The 20,153-nt window shown below is 33.6% G+C and overlaps 1 protein-coding gene across 4 annotated transcripts in view; it reads left to right on the forward strand.

Moving 5' to 3' along the window:
* The window catches only part of kazna (kazrin, periplakin interacting protein a), a 48,126-nt gene that overhangs the window by 19,147 nt on the left and 8,826 nt on the right, over nt 1-20,153 (forward strand). For 2 of the 4 annotated variants that reach the window (XM_051117423.1, XM_051117426.1), the window contains exons 3-8: nt 10,225-10,416; nt 16,054-16,190; nt 16,315-16,485; nt 16,643-16,726; nt 19,128-19,302; nt 19,385-19,569. In XM_051117423.1, coding sequence (XP_050973380.1) covers nt 10,225-10,416; nt 16,054-16,190; nt 16,315-16,485; nt 16,643-16,726; nt 19,128-19,302; nt 19,385-19,569 — 944 coding nt within the window. Of the gene's footprint in view, nt 1-2,918; nt 3,082-10,224; nt 10,417-16,053; nt 16,191-16,314; nt 16,486-16,642; nt 16,727-19,127; nt 19,303-19,384; nt 19,570-20,153 lie in introns of those variants that run through there. The other 2 variants (XM_051117425.1, XM_051117424.1) reach the window with 2 other exon arrangements.

The raw sequence follows: 20,153 nt of genomic DNA on the forward strand, positions 1-20,153 counted from the left end.
TACAAACTGATAGATAAATAAATAAATAAATAAATAAATAAATAAATAAATTTTTTTAAATTGGCTGGCAAATGGTGGCTTTTAAAGAAATTTTGTAGAAGTTATTTTTTAAAGAAGGTGTTAATTTTAAAGGTGTTTTTAAAAAAAAAAAAAAAAAAAAAGAAATTAATTATTTTATTCAGAAAGGATGCAATAAATGAATTAAAATGAAAGTAAAGACATTTGTAATGTTACAAAAGATTTCTGTTTCAAACAAATACTGTTCTTTGAACCCTTTCAAAGAATCCTGGAAAAATGTATCACATTTTCCATAAAAACTTTAATATTAATATAATATTACCATTTTAACATTGCTAAGAAATGTGTCTTGTAATAATATTTCATAATAATACAGTTTTTACTGTATTGTTAATCAAATAAATATAGCTGTATGTGTATATATATATATATATATATATATATATATATATATATATATATATATATATATATATATATATATACTTTGATCATTTAAAGAGGTCATGGCATTAGAAATCAGATTTGCCTTGATCTTTTAGTATATAAAGTCTTTGTACCATTAAAACATCCAAAAGTTTCATAGCTTACAACCTCCTCCTTATTATAAACAGCATTTATTTAATCAAGCTCCAAAAACGTCTCGTTTGCATCCAAGGTGCCAGGGTGATGTCACTTGGGTGCTGTCGTTTGCATAAATACCGCTTCCAGAGCAAGGCAACATTCATCTTCTGACCATAGGCCCCGCCCACTAAATGGTCTCTAAATGGTTTCATAATGCTTTGTCTGGAAATGGCTGTTTTTTTGTTTTTTTTTTATATATATATCATGTTCTCAAAACACTCACATGCAATGGTGGGGGGGGCATTGATGCTGTTTCCTATGCAATAACGTTAGCCAATCATAACAGTGGCTGATTACTAACAAGCCTTAAAGGACAAACAGCTCGTTTTAAACAGAGGGTCAGAATGAGGGTTGAAAATAATAAGTTTCCCACATATTTATTTATTTATTTATTTATTTTTGTGCAAAAAAACTTCAACATTGTAAGTAAACCTCAAGTAACATATTTTTAAAAAATCCATGTCATGACCCCTTTAACATTACTCAAGAGGTTTAATTTTTAAATTATATTAGTTGTTTTAGCTGTTGGGAATATATGTGTTTAAAGCAAAGTCTAAGTGGGACCTATATTATAATTATATGATGTATGATAAATGCTTTTTACTGTAGTAGTTTAACTAAAGATTCAGATGGAAAACTTGAGTCTTTATTATTGGCTCTATATTATATTATTATTATTATTATTATTATTATTATTATTATTATTATTATTTTATTATTTTGAATGTAAAGCTTTAGACTGCAGAAGAGAAATGCTGTAACACTTTACAGTAAGGTTACATTAACTAAATTAGTTAACATGAACTAACAATAAAATACTTCTAAATCATTAATTAATCTTACACATTATCAAAATCAAAAGTCCTAATAATGTTATTTAAAGGAGAAGTTTACTTCCAGAACAAAAATTTACAGATAATTTACTTACCCCTTTGTCATCCAAGATGTTCATGTCTTTCTTTCTTCAGTGGTAAAGAAATTGTTTCTTGGGGAAAATATTTCAGGAACTATCTCCATATAGTGGACTAAACGATCGCAGCCAAGGTCTTATCTCGTGAAACGATCAGTCATTTTCAAAGCAAATTGACAATTTATATACTTTTTAACCTCAAAATCATCTCGTCTCGTCTCTGCGGTGCGCATGCGTAGTCTGTGTAATCCGGGTCAATACAGTTAGGGTTTTCTTCCTCAACTTCCTTGTTTTCTTCCTCAACTTCAAAATTGTCCTGCTTCACTGTTTTACCTTTTTTTCTGTAAAGAGCGTTTGATCTCCTTTGCATGTTCACAGTCGGGGAAGAAAATGAAATGAGAGTTTTTCGACATACCCTGTATTGACCTGGAAAAAACAGTTCACACAGACATTGACAAGACGAGCATTTGATGTTAAAAAGTTATAAATTGTCAATTTGTTTCGAAAATGATTGATTGTTTCACTAGATAAAACCCCTTCTTTCTTCACTGGGATCATGTAGAGCCATTTGAAGCTGTATTAAAACTGCATTTTGGACATTCAAACTTCAGGGCACCATAAAAGTCCACTAAATGGAGATAATTCCTGAAATGTTTTCCTCAGAAAACATAATTTCTTATCAACTGAAGACAGAAACACATTAACATCTTGAATGACAAGAGGGTAAGTAAATTACCTATAAATGTTTGTTCTGGAAGTGAACTTCTCCTTTAATGGACTCTTGATGAAATAAACTATAAACAATGCTAAACTAATCTTAGTAAGTACTGTAGGAGTGTGTATTAATAGGAGTAGGAGTGTGTATTGCTCATTGTTTTTTCATGCATTAACTAGCTTTAACTAATAGGCAAATAACGCTTGCAGAAGTGCCACTTGACAGCATGTGCTGTGGAAGTGTCATCTTTCAATTTAGTCTGTTACAATAAATTGAAACACACACACAGAAATGGAGATACTTGGATCAAAACTGATTGAGAAAAACAAGTGAATGAAGATAAATGCCAACACCAGGCGTTTCCTGTAGATTATTCTGAGGATTGTGTTAGTTGTTGATTGTTAACTTCAGTGTGTGTGTGTGTGTGGTTTCCTCTTACCGGAATCTGGCAAGTGAGAGTGCTGTGTGTGTGTGTGTGTATGGATGTGTTTGAAAGGAGAGTCATTACCTGCTTGAAATTCTGCACCTTGACCCTAGATCCTTCCTTTCCTTTAGCCCAGTGTGTGTGTGTGTGTGTGTGTTGAACTGAACAGTGGTGTCAGTTGTAGCTCCTCCTATTTAAGCATTTAAAAGAGGGAGGGCTGAGGGCAGTTAATATCTGTAAACCAGTGGGAGTCACTCCTGGCAGGTGAAGAGGGAGTTGTAAGCTTTTGTAAGCTTTACGTTTGCGGTTGGATTCCGTACAGGAGATGATAGCTGAAGTTCTTTTAGTCTGGAGCATTTGACGACAGTGAGGGATGAGCGTTGAATGCGGGTGAGTAAATGACTGATCGTGAGCGTTTCCCCTCAGGCTAGAGAGAAACGGAGAGCAGCAAAAGTTTCTTTGTAGCCGCATGACTGGTTTGACTGGGAGAGGGGTTATGTGTGTGTTCAGAAGATGTATAGGCTGATGTGATTCAAGTGGTTTTCAAAGTTTGTTGTTGTAAATGCAGCGAGGCATCAAGAATGGACTGTTACATCATCAAGCGTGTTTATATTCAAACAGACGCGCACACACGCACGTTTACTTAGCTATCTAAATACGGACATTACATACAGTCAAACCAAAATTATTCAGACACCAGATATATTTTTTGATAGTGGGTACAGGACACTATAGTTCATTTATGTAAGTGAGAGATAACTTCTATCAAAGTTATTTGACATTATCAAGCTGAATTTGTTTTGACACAGTTTAACTCTTGAGTTCTTGTCATATTTTATTACCATTTTCTAAACTATAGCGAATTAGCTGTGATAATGTGAGAAAAGTGGAACGTGTCTGAATAAATTTTGGTTTGACTAATACATTTGTGATTATCAAGATGAATTTGTTCCTAGTCTGACACAGTTTAACTCGACTTCTTGTCATATTTTATTACCATTTTATAAACTAGCGAATAAACTGTGATAATATGAGAAATGTTGAAGGTGAATAAATGTAGGTTTTTACTGCAGACTTGTATTGTTTTTATAGTTATACATATACATCATATAAATATACATTTACTTGAACCTAAGCTTAACCCTACCTCTCACAGAAAACTTTCTGCATTTTTACAATTTCAAAATAGCTTAATTTTATACCAGTTTTGCAAATGAGGACGTTCCAAAGGGGAGGTTTTTGTAGATTTTGTCAGGTTATGCTTAAATTTGTCTCCAAAATATGGTTATAATATGGTATACACATACACACACACACACGTTTGTTTTTGTGAATTGTGGGGACTTTCCATAGACTTCTATAGATTTTATACTGACCGAACGATATTGTCTATCCCCTAACCCTAAACCTAGCCCTCACAGAAAACATGTTTGCATCGTTACACTTTAAGATAAACATTATGTACTATTTTTAATCATTTTTTAACATTGTGGGGACCGCAGGCCGGTCCCCACAATGTCAAAAATTTCAGGTTTTACTATCCTTGTGGGGACATTTGGTCCCCACAATGTAGCAAAAACAAGTACACACACACACACACATGAGTACTTAACAAATGGACATAAATGTCAGGCCAGGTTAAAGTAAATATTTGCATAAAATCTATTTTTAGGTGCTGTTGCAGAAGACGATTTCTAAAGGTAAAGCGGTTTGCACATAATACTACTACTACTACTACTATTTTGTCTAAAAAATGTAATGTAAAAAAATGTATTTAAAATAGGGCTGGGTGATTTTTTTTATTTTTTTTTTGTTTTGTTTTGTTTTTTCAGATTTTTATCGATTAATTCCAATTTAGTGTTTGCCACGATTTTGTTTTTAGAAATCGAGAAATCACGATTTTGAATATTACCAAAATAATATAATTAGCCACTTTGACAAAATGCCAATGATAACAGTAAAGAAAAAAGAACAATCCAAGTGCATGTCAACGCACGTGATTAACTGCTCACGTGTGACACGCTCATATATCACAGAATGCGCTTTTGTGTTGACAAAGATTTGTCGCAGGCAGTGGAATAGGAAAAACGTGCAAGAAGATGGGAGTGAACTTCTTTTAATTTGAGCAGTGCATTTTTATAATGCTGTTTCATGCATGAGACGCTGTAAGAGAGCGCGACAGTCAAATGCGTCTGTGTTTACATAGAAAAAACAATAAAAAAGCTGCACAATTGAATAAAAAACCTGTGAAGAACTGCTACTGTATGTCTGATATTTTATGTTTGCGTCATGATGACAGGCCGAAAGCTGCTGTTCATTGTTTTTACAGAGCACTTATAGTTAATAATAGTCTGCTAGTGTTATACCATCAGTCATTTTGAATTTAAATAACCTTGACTTTTGATATTTTTTAAAAGCATTTTCCTTGTATTATTTCTTAACATATAATATATATATATATATATATATATATATATATATAAAAGACAAGTTTGTACAAGATGTAGTTGTAGATGCATCTTTTCTGCAAAGATATTTAACAAGTAATTTGTTTAACATTTACACATGTTGACAACTTCATGTGTGGTGCATTTGGAATTGAATTTTCTTTTCTAGAGGGTTAAAAAGTACTTGAAGCTGACTAGTTAAAAATCAAGAATCGGTCAAGTGTTGAGAAAAAATCGATATGTTAATTTTGTGCCATATCGCCCAGCCCTAATTTAAAATAATATCATATAACATTTTAAATGTTATTATATTTGATAGTAATATTTATATTATACAGTAACAAAATAATGTGCAAGTTGCTTGCTCATTTTATGCTAAATACTAAAAAAATCTCTCTTTTTATTATGTGGAGGCGTCATGCTGCAGGACTAAGTAAATGAACACAGAAGCACTCCCACATAAACAATTCTTAAGTAATAGTAGGAGGTGAGCTTGAAAATGTCTTATTTATTTCCTGAAATGATTTATGCGGCATACGCCACAGGATTGGATTGACAAAATTGTGAAATCTTTTTTTTCTTGTCTAGTTAAATGATGAAAATATAAGAGAAATGGCTTTATTTACTTGTCAGCGTCATTCTGTTTAATGTAAAATGATTATGTAAAAGCTGACAAAATATCCAGTGATGCAGTGTCTTGCATCAGAGTTGTTTGCATCACAATACCCCACCATCAGAAGCTGGAGAACACAGAGAATGGTGGTGGATCTGTGGGAGCTGTATTTATCACACTGGACAGGCCTGGCGTAAACTGAAGCACAAGCTTTCAGGACAGAAACGCATACAGACACACATGCATCGCAAACCAGCAGTCTCTTTATTATCAAGTCCAAACTTCATCTGTATGATGCAAACATTCATCTGATAACAGGCAACTTTTACTGCAGACAGTCACTGTTATTTTTTAAAAAAAGCTATTTATGGTGCTGTGAGATGTTCTGCTGTATTTTAAGTCAATGATCAGTCCTCCTCTAGGGTTCTCCCTAGGGCTCACAGAGTCATTTTGTGGTTGACTACACTAATAGAATTAAACTCTTCAGAACGTGGCTATCAAGATCGCTGCCCTTTTCTGTAATGTCCTCAAAGGCCAAAACACTCAAGACTCTTTAAATTGGAAAACACTGGATGAGAAGCCCTCACATGCCTCCTTTTTTTTTCTGTCACAAAATGCCATGATGTCATTGCCTTTAAAGAAGAAGTCCACTTCCAGAACAAAAATGGACAGATAATGTACTCACCCCTTGTCATCCAAGATGTTCATGTCTTTCTTTCTTCAGTCATAAAGAAGTTTTTGAGGAAAACATTTCAGGATTTTATTTCCATATAGTGGACTTACGTGGTTGTAAACGATCCCAGCTGAGGAAGAAAGGTCTTATCTTGTGAAACGATTGGTTATTTTCATAAAAATAATACAATTTATATATTTTCTAATGTCAAACGCTCGTCTTGTCTCACTCTGCCTGAACTGTTTTTGTTCCGGTTCATGACAGTTAGGGTATGTCTAAAAATTCCCATCTTATGTTCTCCCTTAACTTCAAAATCATCCTATATTGCTGTTTTACCTTTTTTGTTAAGGGTGTTTGATCTTATTCGCATGTTCACTTTGCAAAGACTGGGTCAGGACTGATTTTGAAATGATTTTTGAATTTGAGGGAGAAAATATGATTGGAGTTTTTCGAAATACCCTAACTGTCTTGAGACAATACACAGAGTTCAGGGAGAGCAAGACAAGGCGAGCGTTTAAGATTAAAAAGTATTTAAATTGTATTATTTTTATGAAAACAACTGATTGTTTCGCTAGATAAGACCCTTCTTCCTCGATTGGGATCGTTTACAACCGCATTTGGGATAGTTGCTGCATTTAAACTGCATTTTGCAAGTTCAAAATCGGGGCACCTTAGCAGTCCATTACATGGAGAAAAATCCTGAAATGTTTCCCTTAAAAAACATTCTTTCTTCAGTCGATAAGAAATTAAGACATGAACATCTTGGATGACAAGGGGGTGAGTACATTATCTGTAATTTTTTGTTCTGGAAGTGGACTTCTCCTTTAACAAATCATCCCACCACGTGGCAATTATTTTAAAGAACTTAAAGGGATAATTCCCCCAAAAATGACCATATGATTACTCAACCTCAAGCCGTCCTAGGTGTATATGACCTTTTTCTTTCAAATGAATAATGTCATATAAAAGTTATATAAAAAATATGTCCTGGCTTTTCCAAACTTTACAATGGCAGAGAATGGCTGTTGAAAAAAAAATTTTTTTTTTTTTTTTTTCTAATGCAATGAACATTGTTTAAGTGTTTTTGCATCACTATACATACATGCTAAGCATGCATGATCAGGCCTGATTTCCGCTTGTTTAAATTAGCCCTGATATCCTGTTTTTAAAGCCACAAAAATAGCAAGCACAAAGAGTCCAGATGAAACTCATACCATGCGCTTATATGATATTAAACAATAAAAATTTCCTGTCTGGACAAGAAACTTCAGGCGAGAGCCAGCTGTAACCCTTCACTGAACCCAGCTAATCTAGAGTCGCATCTGCATTCTAGAGGCTCATTTTTGGCTTAGTGGATGCAGAGGTCTTAGAGCTCTAATCCGTATAATACAGCCTGCCAGATCTGCAGTGCTGTCTCGTATCTGTTGTCTGAAAGTAAACTAAAGCAGATTCTAGAACTGCATTAGATGCCGGTGTCAAGACTTCAGCCTGTTCTGACAGGGAGGAACACCAGGTGTTCAGGATTCCTCACCTGTTTCGAATCCCACATTCAGAGCTAACTGTGATGTGAATATTTATTAGATTATTGTACTTTTTGGACTCATGCAATCATCACGTTGCTGAGAGAATACAGAATGAATCAGAGTATAAAAAGATTAGAGTAAGGTCAGTTCATGTTTGTGTGATTCAGCTACAATTGTGCAGAATCATGTGTGTGTTTGTGTGTGTGATTTTTAGCTTTGTACATTCGGTGTGGGTTTTGTCATCACTGAAACTTTCTAAACAATTCACTTGACATTTCATCTCACCCTTTACCTACACTGAGTTTCTGTAACTTCACTCTGCATAAATGACAGGAATGCTTTCATGCTTGTGTCCCAACACCTGTTGAGATGATCTTATTGGTTTGCATGTGGGAGGTATATTTGCATATTGTGCATTGCATGTTGAATTGATGGAACTTCAAAGAGTGTTCTTTACATACTTTAAATTATATAACAGTTCTGGGCCTGGATGCCTGGCATTCCAGTAAGTCACTTTAGCCATATGCATAAATATGGATGTAAATGCATAAATTAGGGCTGTCAGTCGATTAAAAATTTTAATCTAATTAACTACATGATGTTTTGATTAGACAAGTAGACGTTACAAATTGTAGCTTTAGAAAGAAATATTTTATTTGGTTCAACATAGAATTTATTACACATAATTTATTACATTTAGGCTGCAAAGGCCTAAAGTAAAATATGGAACATAAAAGAAGATAATTTGAGAAACATCTCAGTATATTTAGTTTATGCGATGAAAGTCATTGTTAACCAAAACAGCTTTCCAACAGTCTTCAAAATATCTTCTTTCATGTTCCACAAAAGAAAGGTTTGAAACAACATGAGGGTGAGTAAATGATGATAGATTTTTTTTTTTTTTTTGTGAACTATTCCTTTAATGTTTTTATTTTTATTCTTCTTATTTTTTAATGAAATGACACTCTAAATAAGAAACTAAATCTGCCAGCAAGTGGCGGTAAATGTCTTTGAGTCATTCACTCATTCGATTCAATTCGTTCAAATGGCTGATTCATTCAGGAATGAAGTAAATGGCTCTCTTTATGAATGGACCTTTGAATCATTGATTCACACGATTCATTCAAAACACGGATTCATTCAGAAACTAAACACTGCTGTGTTGCTCTGAGATGTGCAACAATTCTACTATGGCTTCAAAGTAATATCAGTTACTGCAAAATTGAGCAAAAACACAATATAGTGTTTCAAATGTAACACAATATCAATTTTTTTTTTACTGAACTGTTGTATAAAATCGCATTTAAGCTTGCGATTGATTGGGACAAAATCAGCACTTGTGTCATATTGCTCTTGCTGCCTGTGTGATATCGTGTCATATGTGATGTGTATATAAATATGAGACAAAACACGTACAAGACATTTTTCACCAATATCTTGAATTTTAGGGCATAACTGCATTTCTGGAGTTGTTGCTCTGCATCATATTTGTCAGCAGTCAACTATATGAAATATAAGATTACAGACAGGTCTGGGGTGCAGCCAGTGCGTTAACTGCATTAAAATATTTTAATCCTGCTATTTTTCATAACTAATTAAGTTAACGTGTTAAACTGACAACCCTAGTATAAATATATAGTAATAATAATACAGCTATGAAGCACTAAACAGGAAATAATTATATGAAGTCTGAATATATAAATGCAAACTGTAAATATATAAATGTAAATCAGAATATTTAATTGTAAGTCTGAATATAAAAATAAAAAAACATTTATATGTATATATTCACAATTTTTACTACATATTCACAATTTACATTTATATATTCAGACTTATAACTACATATTCAGATTTATCTATATATTCAGATTTACATTTATATATTCTGATTTATGAATATATAGTCACAATTTGCATTTATGTATTCAGACTTTTATTTACAATTATTTCCTGTTTGGTGCGTCATATAAATTGCAAGTTTTATATCTGCAAGTAACATTAAATGTCTTTGTCACATTTTATCAATTTAATTCATTCTTTCTCTGTAAAAGTATTAATTTCTTATACTTTATGGTTTATTTATTTATTTATATATTTATTTTGAAGTTACATTTAAAATCCTACTCGGCTCATGCCACTTCTGATAACAATAATAAATAAATCAATTTAATAAGAAATATTCAACTGTTTAGTAGCAAAATAAATCAGGAAAACGTCACAGTGATGTGATTATAATATTAAGTTATTCTCTCTCTTTTTTTTCTTTCTCTGTAGTGCTGTTGCATGAGGAGGTGGTGCGTCTGCAGGAGGAGGTGTCAGTGCTTAAGCAGGTCAGGGAGATGTTGAATCGTGAGCTGGAGGAGACAGGAGGAGGCTGCTCCGTGGAGCTGCTGTCTGTCTCACAGCTCCGTGTGCAGCTGACACAGAAAGAGCAGGATCTGGACAGAGCAAAGGAGGCATTACAAGGTAAGAAATGAAAACCATGAGCCTGACTTTTCACCCTCAGCTCTCACCCAAAGCCAGACCTGTCATTTTGAAATAAACAACAGACATATATGCCCAAACCCCTTTCTCAGTGAAAACAAATACTGTGCTAATAAATATTATGGAGAGAGTTGTTTACAGTAATTGACTTATTATATATCTATATTTTATGAGCCGTTCTACAGAATTGGTGCAAACTGCTGTCCCACAATCAAAAAAAAAAAAAAAAAAAAAAAACACATTTAAAAAGCATTTAATTCATTAAAATCTTAGATGTTTCTTAGGCCCTTGTATTATCTGTTGAAACGCACAATAATATTTAAAATATCAGTAAGCTTAATGTCTATAAAATCATCATTTAGTGGAAACTTGCATTTGGGAGGTGGCTGTCCTGAAATTTCAACTTAGGAAAATGATATTAAAATAATTTTTGCATGTTATTCCATTGTTGTTTTTAAAAATGTTTTTAATTTTTTTTTTTAAGTAAAGTTTAAAAATATATATAATTATTTTATTTGTAAATTATGAAACTTTATGTAAAAAACATTTTCACGTCACTACCGAAACCAAGTGTATGTTTTAGTCCATTGGCTGAAACTGATTTTAACTACACCCCTACATTTATATTTAGGAAATATTTATGTGTCTCTGTCTTTCATAGCTACATGGTGAGTAGATAGGCCCAATCATTTCGAGATAAACATGTTCAAAAGTATGAAAAATCTGTGTGTAACTTTAAAGAACGTCACTACCGAACACCATCGGCAGTGACAAAAGGGAACACATAATCCTTTATTTAGGGGAAATAAACAAAATTTTAGTACAGTTATGCACATTTATTGTATTTTAGTATCTTTTAGTAGTGTTTTAGTGAGTTAAACTTCTGTAATGTGATGTGGCCGCTACCAAAACATTAGTCATGATTGAAACATAGGATGTTTTGTCAAAAATAAAAAATATTGAATTATCAACTAAGATGTTATGATAGTGTTTGGTTCAGTGTATATTCAAACTAAGGAATCCTGACGTTTGAAATCAGTATGATCAACTTTTTGCCTTTTACAAATAAAAATGATATTCAAAATACAACAAATCTCATAAATCACACTTGATTGTTAAAATTGTAATTGTTATTGATTTACCTCTGAACGCTTTCATAAAATAGAAAAAATCTATATTTACAAGGACGATTTACAAAATCATAACAGGTCAGTGTAAACCTATTTACTAAATTATGTCTTACTGCGTTTCAGTAGTGAAAAATTTAGGGAGAGGACAAATATTCCAAAACTTTCTAGAAATACAATATGAGAATTAACTGCACAATTACTAGAAATGTGTTCCTTAGATATTATACAATTTGCATATTTCTTTCAAACTCTGACCTTGAACCAATTCTGTAGAATGTCTCATATACATCATTTGTTTATATGAGTCTATAAGTGATTTGATCTAGGATCATGAACACTCTTAAGGAGCAGAAGAAGGTGTTTTGACTGCCTCAGAGCGATTTGGATCTCATCTCTCTCCCTCCATTATTTTGTCCTGTGGCTCATTTTTCAGCTCTGGAGCTGTGAAATGCAAAAGTAATCAGAACAGCACTGACCACAAAAGTGGCATAATATTCTCCATGTTTAGGTGTCGAGGGATTCTGCTCTCCTTGGTCTGACTTTGTCTTGAAATCTACTTTCTCCAGTGACCCTCAAAACCCAGTGTGAGAGTAATTCTGGACTAGATGTTCTTGAGTTTCACTTGCTAGATCAGGGAGATTTAACGGTAATCCTGAACGTTAGTTCCACCAAAACAGCTTTGCATTGTGGGTGCTGTCTTCCATGCTCATTTGAGCTGTAACTTTATCCCAGTGCTAGCAAAAAAGCCTGCTCATATCACCCTCTGCACTCTCAGCAAAGGCCTACTGAAAGCACTAATGAAAATCGTACATTTCTTCTATAGAAGTCTATTTAAGGAAGAGATGGTAGGATAACGAAAAGGAACATCCAATATTTAATTAAACACACAGTTTGGGAGGGAATTGAAGAGCTCTTGATCTTCCAGGATTTAGTGATCTGAATGTTCACTGTTATTCACAATCTCTCTCCACCTCCTACCAGGTGTTCCTGTGTGCGTGTGTGTGTGCGCACGAGTGTGTAAAAGGCTTTTTGTGTGTGCCGTTTGGCTCCTGTATAATGAGTCTTTAAGTGGTGGGTGAATGGACTCAATGTCCTTGGAAAAGACGAGCTGCAATTTGCAAGTCAGAGCAGAGGCTACAAACAACCTAAAACAGTCAATTACTGCCTCTGTTATCACACAGTATTAACCACAGCCAGCTGGGGAGAGAGACACCCGGATTAAGGAAAAAGAGGGAGAGAGAGGGATTGGTGTGTGAAAATGGACATCTTGGACATCAAGAGAAAACAGTAATGTGTAAATGGAAATGGTTACATGCAAATTACACCATATTAGGTATTTAAATAGATGGAGACCGCAATCTGAATAGCATGTGAAAATGATTATAAAAAGTAATGTGACTATATACGTCTGCAGTGACAGGTGAATTCATAGCAGTGTTTCATCAATATACATCCAATATTTTATCAAAAGATGTTTGTCCATTATAATGTGCAGATGAATTTCTTTTTCTTATTCATGAGATATCGTTCATGTTTTCGCTCTGCCTCTCTGTAAGGTCTATATGAATATGATTTTAATTTGTACTATTTAAATCAGCAGAAGGTTGATTGTCAAGGTTGTGCAGCACTTGATTTGTCAGGGCAAGATTAGCAGAGGAGCACTGAAACTTTATAAAACAGCATTTTAGACTAGAAAACACATTGCAACGTTACAATAAGTATTTTCATTTTCAGTAGAGAGAATAATTATTGCTTATTTTGTTTTTGGTTTGTTTTCTTTAATTATTGGTGCTTGCTAAGTATAAACTAAGGATTCGTGTTGCTTATACTTAAGGTTATGATTTGTTATAAACCCGTAACTCTGTGTATTAAACTTTTGAGTTTGTGTTATGGACATAAATGATACCTATAATCATGTGGCTTGAGGAAGTACACTACCTTTCAATTGTTTGGGGTGAATTTTCATTACTGCAGTCTTCATTGTCACACGAACTTTCAGAAATCATTCCAATATGCTGATTTTTGATTTTTGCTTAAGTAGCATTTCTTATTATTATTATTAATGTTAAATCAGTTGTACTGCAATTTTACAAGTACCATAATTATCAAGAAAAACCTATTATATAGGAAAGGGGGGCTTGCACTTAAAAAATACACTGAAGTTCTTTGAATACATAACAGAGTATTTGAAGGACCCTAGAGCAGTGGTTTTCAAACCGTGAGACTTAAAAAATGGGTCGCTATGATGATTTGAAGAAATTGTATATATGTATAACAAAGTTTAAGATTCGGGGAGGAAGGAAGCGGGAACTGGGAAACTTAATTTTTATAACTAAATAAACATAAACAATAAAACGAAACTAAGCGGCTGCCGCCTCACACAGAATCCAATGTGTATTTGTGTTTGTGCTCTGTTTTTGCAGTGTTGAACATTGTAGCCAATCACAGACATATCTGTGGCCAATCTGAGACGTTTCAGTTAGTCAGAATCCATTAGCCAAGTTTTTGTTCAGTCCTGAGTTGTGGAAGCTCGCAAATACTCTCATTATGACAAAGCGTAGGTGCAATGTAAATAAGAAATTTATTGTGCTGTGTAGCAAGATTCATGGATTATAGCAGAATTTTCTGAGATTGTGATAAACTGAAATGAGTGACGGTATACATACATATATACAGTACTGTGCAAAAGTCTTAGGCCACTAGTATTTTCATCAGCTAAAAAATGGTTTAAAGTCAGTTAAAATCAGTCTGTTGCTGTAGTGTGTCAGTAAGAAATTTTAGTTTACATTTCTAAACATTCATTTTGCCATTAATTGTAATAATCCAGTGAGATTTTTGTGTGGAGCACAGGCTGTTGTCAGACTCCTTGTGCAAACAGAGATCTAATCTCTCCATCATTCAATCCAGTCTGTCTTAAGAAACAGAAAAAACGGAGACAGACTAAATCCAGAAGAACTGTGGCAACATCTCCAAGATGCTTTAAGAGACCTACACCTACAAAGCTACTCTTAAAATTTTTAGGCAGTTAGGCACATAAAATGAGGATGCTGTCAAAAACAATGTCATAAATAGATTTTCTTTATCAATGAACTTCTATTAACTAAATAAATAAGCATTTGATGTGACCATCCTTTGCTTTTAAAGCAGCTTTTGCCCTATGTGCACTTGTGCATAGTTTTTCAGGTAGCTTTGCAGGTAGGTTACTTGAAACATCTTGGAGATGTTGCCACAGTTCTTCTGGATTTAATCTGTCTCAGTTTGTTCTGTGTCTTCATGTCATTCCAGAGACAGACTGGATGATGATGAGATTAGATCAGTGTGTGGAGCACTGGCTGTTGTCAGACTCCTTGTGCAAACAAAAATCTCACTAGATTATTACAATTAATGGCAAACAGAATGTTTGGAAATGTAAACCGATATTTTTACTGACACACTACAGCAAAAGATAGAAATAACTTACTTTAAACCATTTTTCAGCTGGTGAAAATACTAGTGGCCTAAGACTTTTGCACAGTACTGTGTATATATATGTATGTGTATATAAAAAACATTAAAAACATGTACTTAAAAACATTGACTGGTATAAATATATATATATATATATATATATATATTTATACCAGTCAATGTTTTTAAGTCTCTTCTGCTCACCAAGCAATAACTGTTTTCTATTTGAATATATTTTAAAATGTAATTTATTTCTGTGGTTTCAAAGCTGAATTTTAGCATCATTATTAGCATCACATGATCTTTTAGAAATCATTCTTATATTCTGATTTGCTGCTCAGAAAACATTTATTATTAATATTATGTTGAAAACAGCTGAGTAAAAAAAAATTCAGGTTTCTCTGATGAATACAAAGTTCAGAAGAACAGCATTTAAATGAAATAGCATTTGTTTGAACAGGATTTATCTGAAATCAATTTAAAGCATCCTTGCCAAATAAAAGTATTAATTTCTATCATTTATTTTTCTTCCAAAAAATACTGACTCCAGGCTTTTGAATGGTATAGTGTATAATGTTACAAAAGCTTTTTATTTCAGATAAATGCTGATCATTGGATCTTTCTATTCATCAAAGAATCCTGAAAAAATGTACTCAAATGTTTTAAACACTGACTATAATAATAAAAAAATGTTTCTTGCACAGCAAATCAGCATATTAGAATGATTTCTGAAGGATCATATGACACTGAAGACTGGAGTAATGATGCTGAAAATTTAATTTTGATCAGAAATAAATTAAATTTGAAAATGTATTAAAATAGAAAACAGTTATTGTGAATAGTAAAAACATTTCAAAATTGTACTGTTTTGGATCAAATAAATGCAGGCTTGGTAAGCAGAAGAGACTTCTTTAAAAAAAAAAAAAAAACATTAAAAATCTTACTGTTCAAAAACTTTTGACTGGTAGTGTATAAATAAATACATACATACATAAAATAATATATATTACATTTTATGTTTCGTTGTTTTTCTTTTTCCTAGCAATGAAGGCAGACAGAAAGCGTTTGAGGTTGGAGAGAACTGATCTGGTGAATCAGATGCAGCAGCTCTACACAACACTGGAGAGCCGTGAGGAGCAGCTACGAGACTTCATACGCAACTATGAGCAACACCGAAAAGTATTTCTCGCATACATGCATATCTCATGCATTCATACTAGCACAACAACTTTAACATGCATAAATTCCCACCTTTACACATGCATCAGTTTTCAAACACACACTGCTTGTTTGTGTGTTCCAGGAGAGTGAGGATGCTGTGAGAGTCTTGGCAAGGGAAAAAGATCTGTTAGAGCGGGAGAAGTGGGACCTACGGCGACAAACCAAAGAGGCCACCGAACATGCAAGTGCACTCCGATCTGCATTGGACCTGAGAGAGAACAGGATCAAGGAGCTGGAGGCTGAACTAACTATGGTGAGATACTTTTATCTTAGTGGTTGAGTGAATTTAGAGATATTTGAATGTTTTCATGTGTCTTCAAATGATCTGTGAACGGAGTAGCTCAAAAATGTCAGTGCTGAGTTGTGTGCGTGCGTGCGTGCTTTTGTTTATGTGTGTGTTTCTTTAACAGATGAGTAACTTTATGGCTCAAAAGCTAGAGAGTCGCGTGTTTGTTCGATCTCCAGAAAGACCAGCCTCACCTAAAACAGTGTCGGTAAGATCAGCCAGGCCTGTCACTCCAACCCCAAGTCCCTCTTTGATTGGTCTGCAGTGTTGACTCCTTATCCGATATGGCCAGCTTAATTGGTTGCACGTGTATTTTGTTTTGAGAACAAACTCATTGTGCTTATGGAATGGAAAAAGCATGTGCAGTTCTGTTCCTTCACTGTGAGCGTGAATGTGATCTTCTCTGCATGCTAGTTTAGTAGAATGCTTAGGAGCTTGGGAAGCATTCTAAACTAATGATAATGAAGATGTGGTGGTGGTGGTGTTCTTTTATTTTTTTTATTTATTTTTTTTTCCCTGGCATTTTGAACTAGGCCCAACATAGAATCTGCCCAGTTTTTCAGCATTTTCTTCACCAATTTTATATATACACAAGGGCTGCCCCCGAATAGTTGACTAACAGTTAGTCGACGAGAAAAGGCTTGGTCGAATTGTAATCCAAAATTTTATTAGCCGTTTAGTCACAGAAAAAAAAATCCACAGGAAGTGCCACATTTAGCTGCATTTAGCCGCTAAACTTGCTAACTAGCACATTATTAGGAAAGGCGATCGCAAAGATTCATAAAAAACCCTTATACTCACTTCTTCGTGGGAGCAGCCTCTGTTGGTGTGACGCCACAACGACAGGCATCTGAGAACGGCTCGATTTAAAAAAGGGGATATTACTTTTACAGATTAATTAAAAATCACTGCATGGATTTTTATCATTATAGGGTAGATTTGTACATACACTGCCAACACACATTAATGTTCAAACAACATGTGAAAGTGAACTTGGCATCCGATGATCCCTTTAAAATACTCCCTCATTTTTGGTCATGCAGATAAAAGTAATACATCTTTTGAATCTGTAAAGACTCTACGTTTTATTTGTGTGCACTAACAGTAACAACAAAATGTTGTGCTTTTGTAAAATAATGAAAGCAAACAGGATGTGCTTTCTGGAGTAGCATTGTATTTTTAAGTATACTATAAAAAAAACTGCATTTTTATTTAATACTTTTTTTTTAATTATTATAAATTATATTATAATTATATATATATATATATATTATATTATACTGCCTTTCAAAAGTTTGGGATCAGTAAGATTTTTAATGTTTTATTTTTAAAATCTCTTATGCTCCTCAAAGTTCCATTTATTTGATCTACAACACAGAAAAAAATATTATAGTGAAATATTATTACAATTTAAAATAACAGTTTTCTGTTTTAACATACTTTAAAATGTAATTTATTTCTGTGATGCAAAGCTGAATTTTCATCAGCCATTACTCCTTCAGAAATCATTGCAATGTGCTGATTGATTATCAACGTTGGAAAAAGTTGTCGTGCTTAATATTTTATTTTGGAACCTGTGATGCTTTTTTCAGGATTCTTTGATGAACACGAAGTTAAAAAGAACTGCATTTATTTAAAATAGAAATAATTTCTAACATAAGTTTTACTATAACTTTTTAGCAGTTTTAACGCATCCTTGCTGAATAAAAGTATTAATTTCTTTTAAACAAAGCAAGCAAGAAAAAAAATTACTGACCCCAAATTTTGAACAGAAGTATATATTGTTACAAAAATTTTTAAATAAGTACTGTTTAACGTTTATTCATCAAAAAGTCCAGCAGAATTTTTAATTTTTAGTTTTTAGTTTTAGTTTTTAAAAGTTTTAAAAATAAAAAAATAAAAAAATAAGCAGCACAACATGTTTCCAACATTGATGATAAATCAGCATATTAGAATAATTTCTGAAGGATCATGTGACACTGAAGACTGGAGTAATGATGCTGAAAATTCAGCTTTGCATCACAGAAATAAATTCAATTTAAATTTATTAAAATAATAAACCACTATTTTAAATTGCCATAATATTTCACAATATTATTGTTTTTCCTGTATTTTTAATCAAATAAATGCAGCTTTGATGAGCAGAAAAGACTTCTTTAAAAAAACATGAAAAATCTTACTGATCCCAAACTTTTGAACGGCAGTGTATGTATGTAAATACATGCTAAATATGTTTTTGTCTTTCAAAAATCCTTATTCAGCAGACACAAACAACTAGAAAACTCACTGGTCAAAAATGTAGGAACACTGTAGGAAAACACATGTAGGAAAAATAAATGAACACATAGTGGGGGAAGAACGGAAGGCATTTAGAATTTTGATGGTTCAGTTTAGACACAAATAATATTTTTCTCAGAATTCTGTTCAGATTCTGTGTGGGCCTATTAATAACTTTACTTTAGCTCCAGACCGGCTCTGCTGTGAAGCATTTGGAGTGGTTATTCTGGGCAGTACTACACATTGGTTTTCACACGTTTACATTTGTTGACAACACTCTCTTTGGACAAGGCAGTGGACCGTATTGAATTAAATCTGTTTGTGTGTTCCAGGCTAAACAGTCTTTGGCTACTCTCACTAAGGATGTTCCTAAGCGACACTCGCTGGCCATGCCCACAGAGACTGTCGTCAACGGCAACCAAGAGTGGGCGATGCATGCAGAGCTTCCTCTGACTGCAGCGATACGCCAGAGTCAACAAAACCTTTACCACTCAATGGACAGACAGGGTACACACATACACACATTACACTTAGAGCAATGACCTGTTAAAATCAGCCTCCTAATTCTCCTGATGTTTGTGTCTGTTAGTACTGAAGGGATCACCGTGCGTGTGCGACGCTGATGGCATCAGCATGATGTCATCAGCTGCAGCCAGGATCAGCCCATGTCACTCTAAACAGCCGTCAGTCATCTCAGACGCCTCAGTGATGGAGGGCGAGAGATCCTCAACGCCATCAGATTCACCACGGCACAGAACACACTCCCTCTGCAATGTAAGACATACACAGCATTCCATTCACTGTGACACCACCCTTTGCATTGCAAAACATACACAAATGCAGTATAGTAGTGTGGCATGAACTGTTTACGTCGCACCTAAACCTCAATACATTTACATACTCATTTACATGTACTCATTTAGCAGACTCTTTTATCCAAAGTGACTTACAAATGAGAAACGGGTCTAACAATTTGTCACAGAGTCAACAGTATTCATAGTATACTGTAATAAAACAATGTTCATGAGATAATTAGATGGCTAAATTAGAAACAAGCTAGAGCAGAGGTTGTGAAGAGAGTTGTGAAGCGCTTTGCAGCAGAGGTGCATACATAAAATATGTACATATTTGTACAGTATTTTCAATCAGTTATTGTAAATATGGTGTTACGATAACTATTGTTGCATGCATTGTACTAAAATTATTTACCTGGTCAAAATTTAAGTCAAAATTTATATATATATATATACTATTAATAAAAATGTATTCCGTTATATATGTGGTTTCTAACTAGTTAAATAATTATTTCCATAGTAAAATTTAAGTAAAGAATTTTGTCTGCAATAACAAAAATGTAA

The sequence above is a fragment of the Labeo rohita genome, chromosome 8 (assembly GCF_022985175.1).
Source record: "Labeo rohita strain BAU-BD-2019 chromosome 8, IGBB_LRoh.1.0, whole genome shotgun sequence".
NCBI lineage: Eukaryota > Metazoa > Chordata > Actinopteri > Cypriniformes > Cyprinidae > Labeo > Labeo rohita.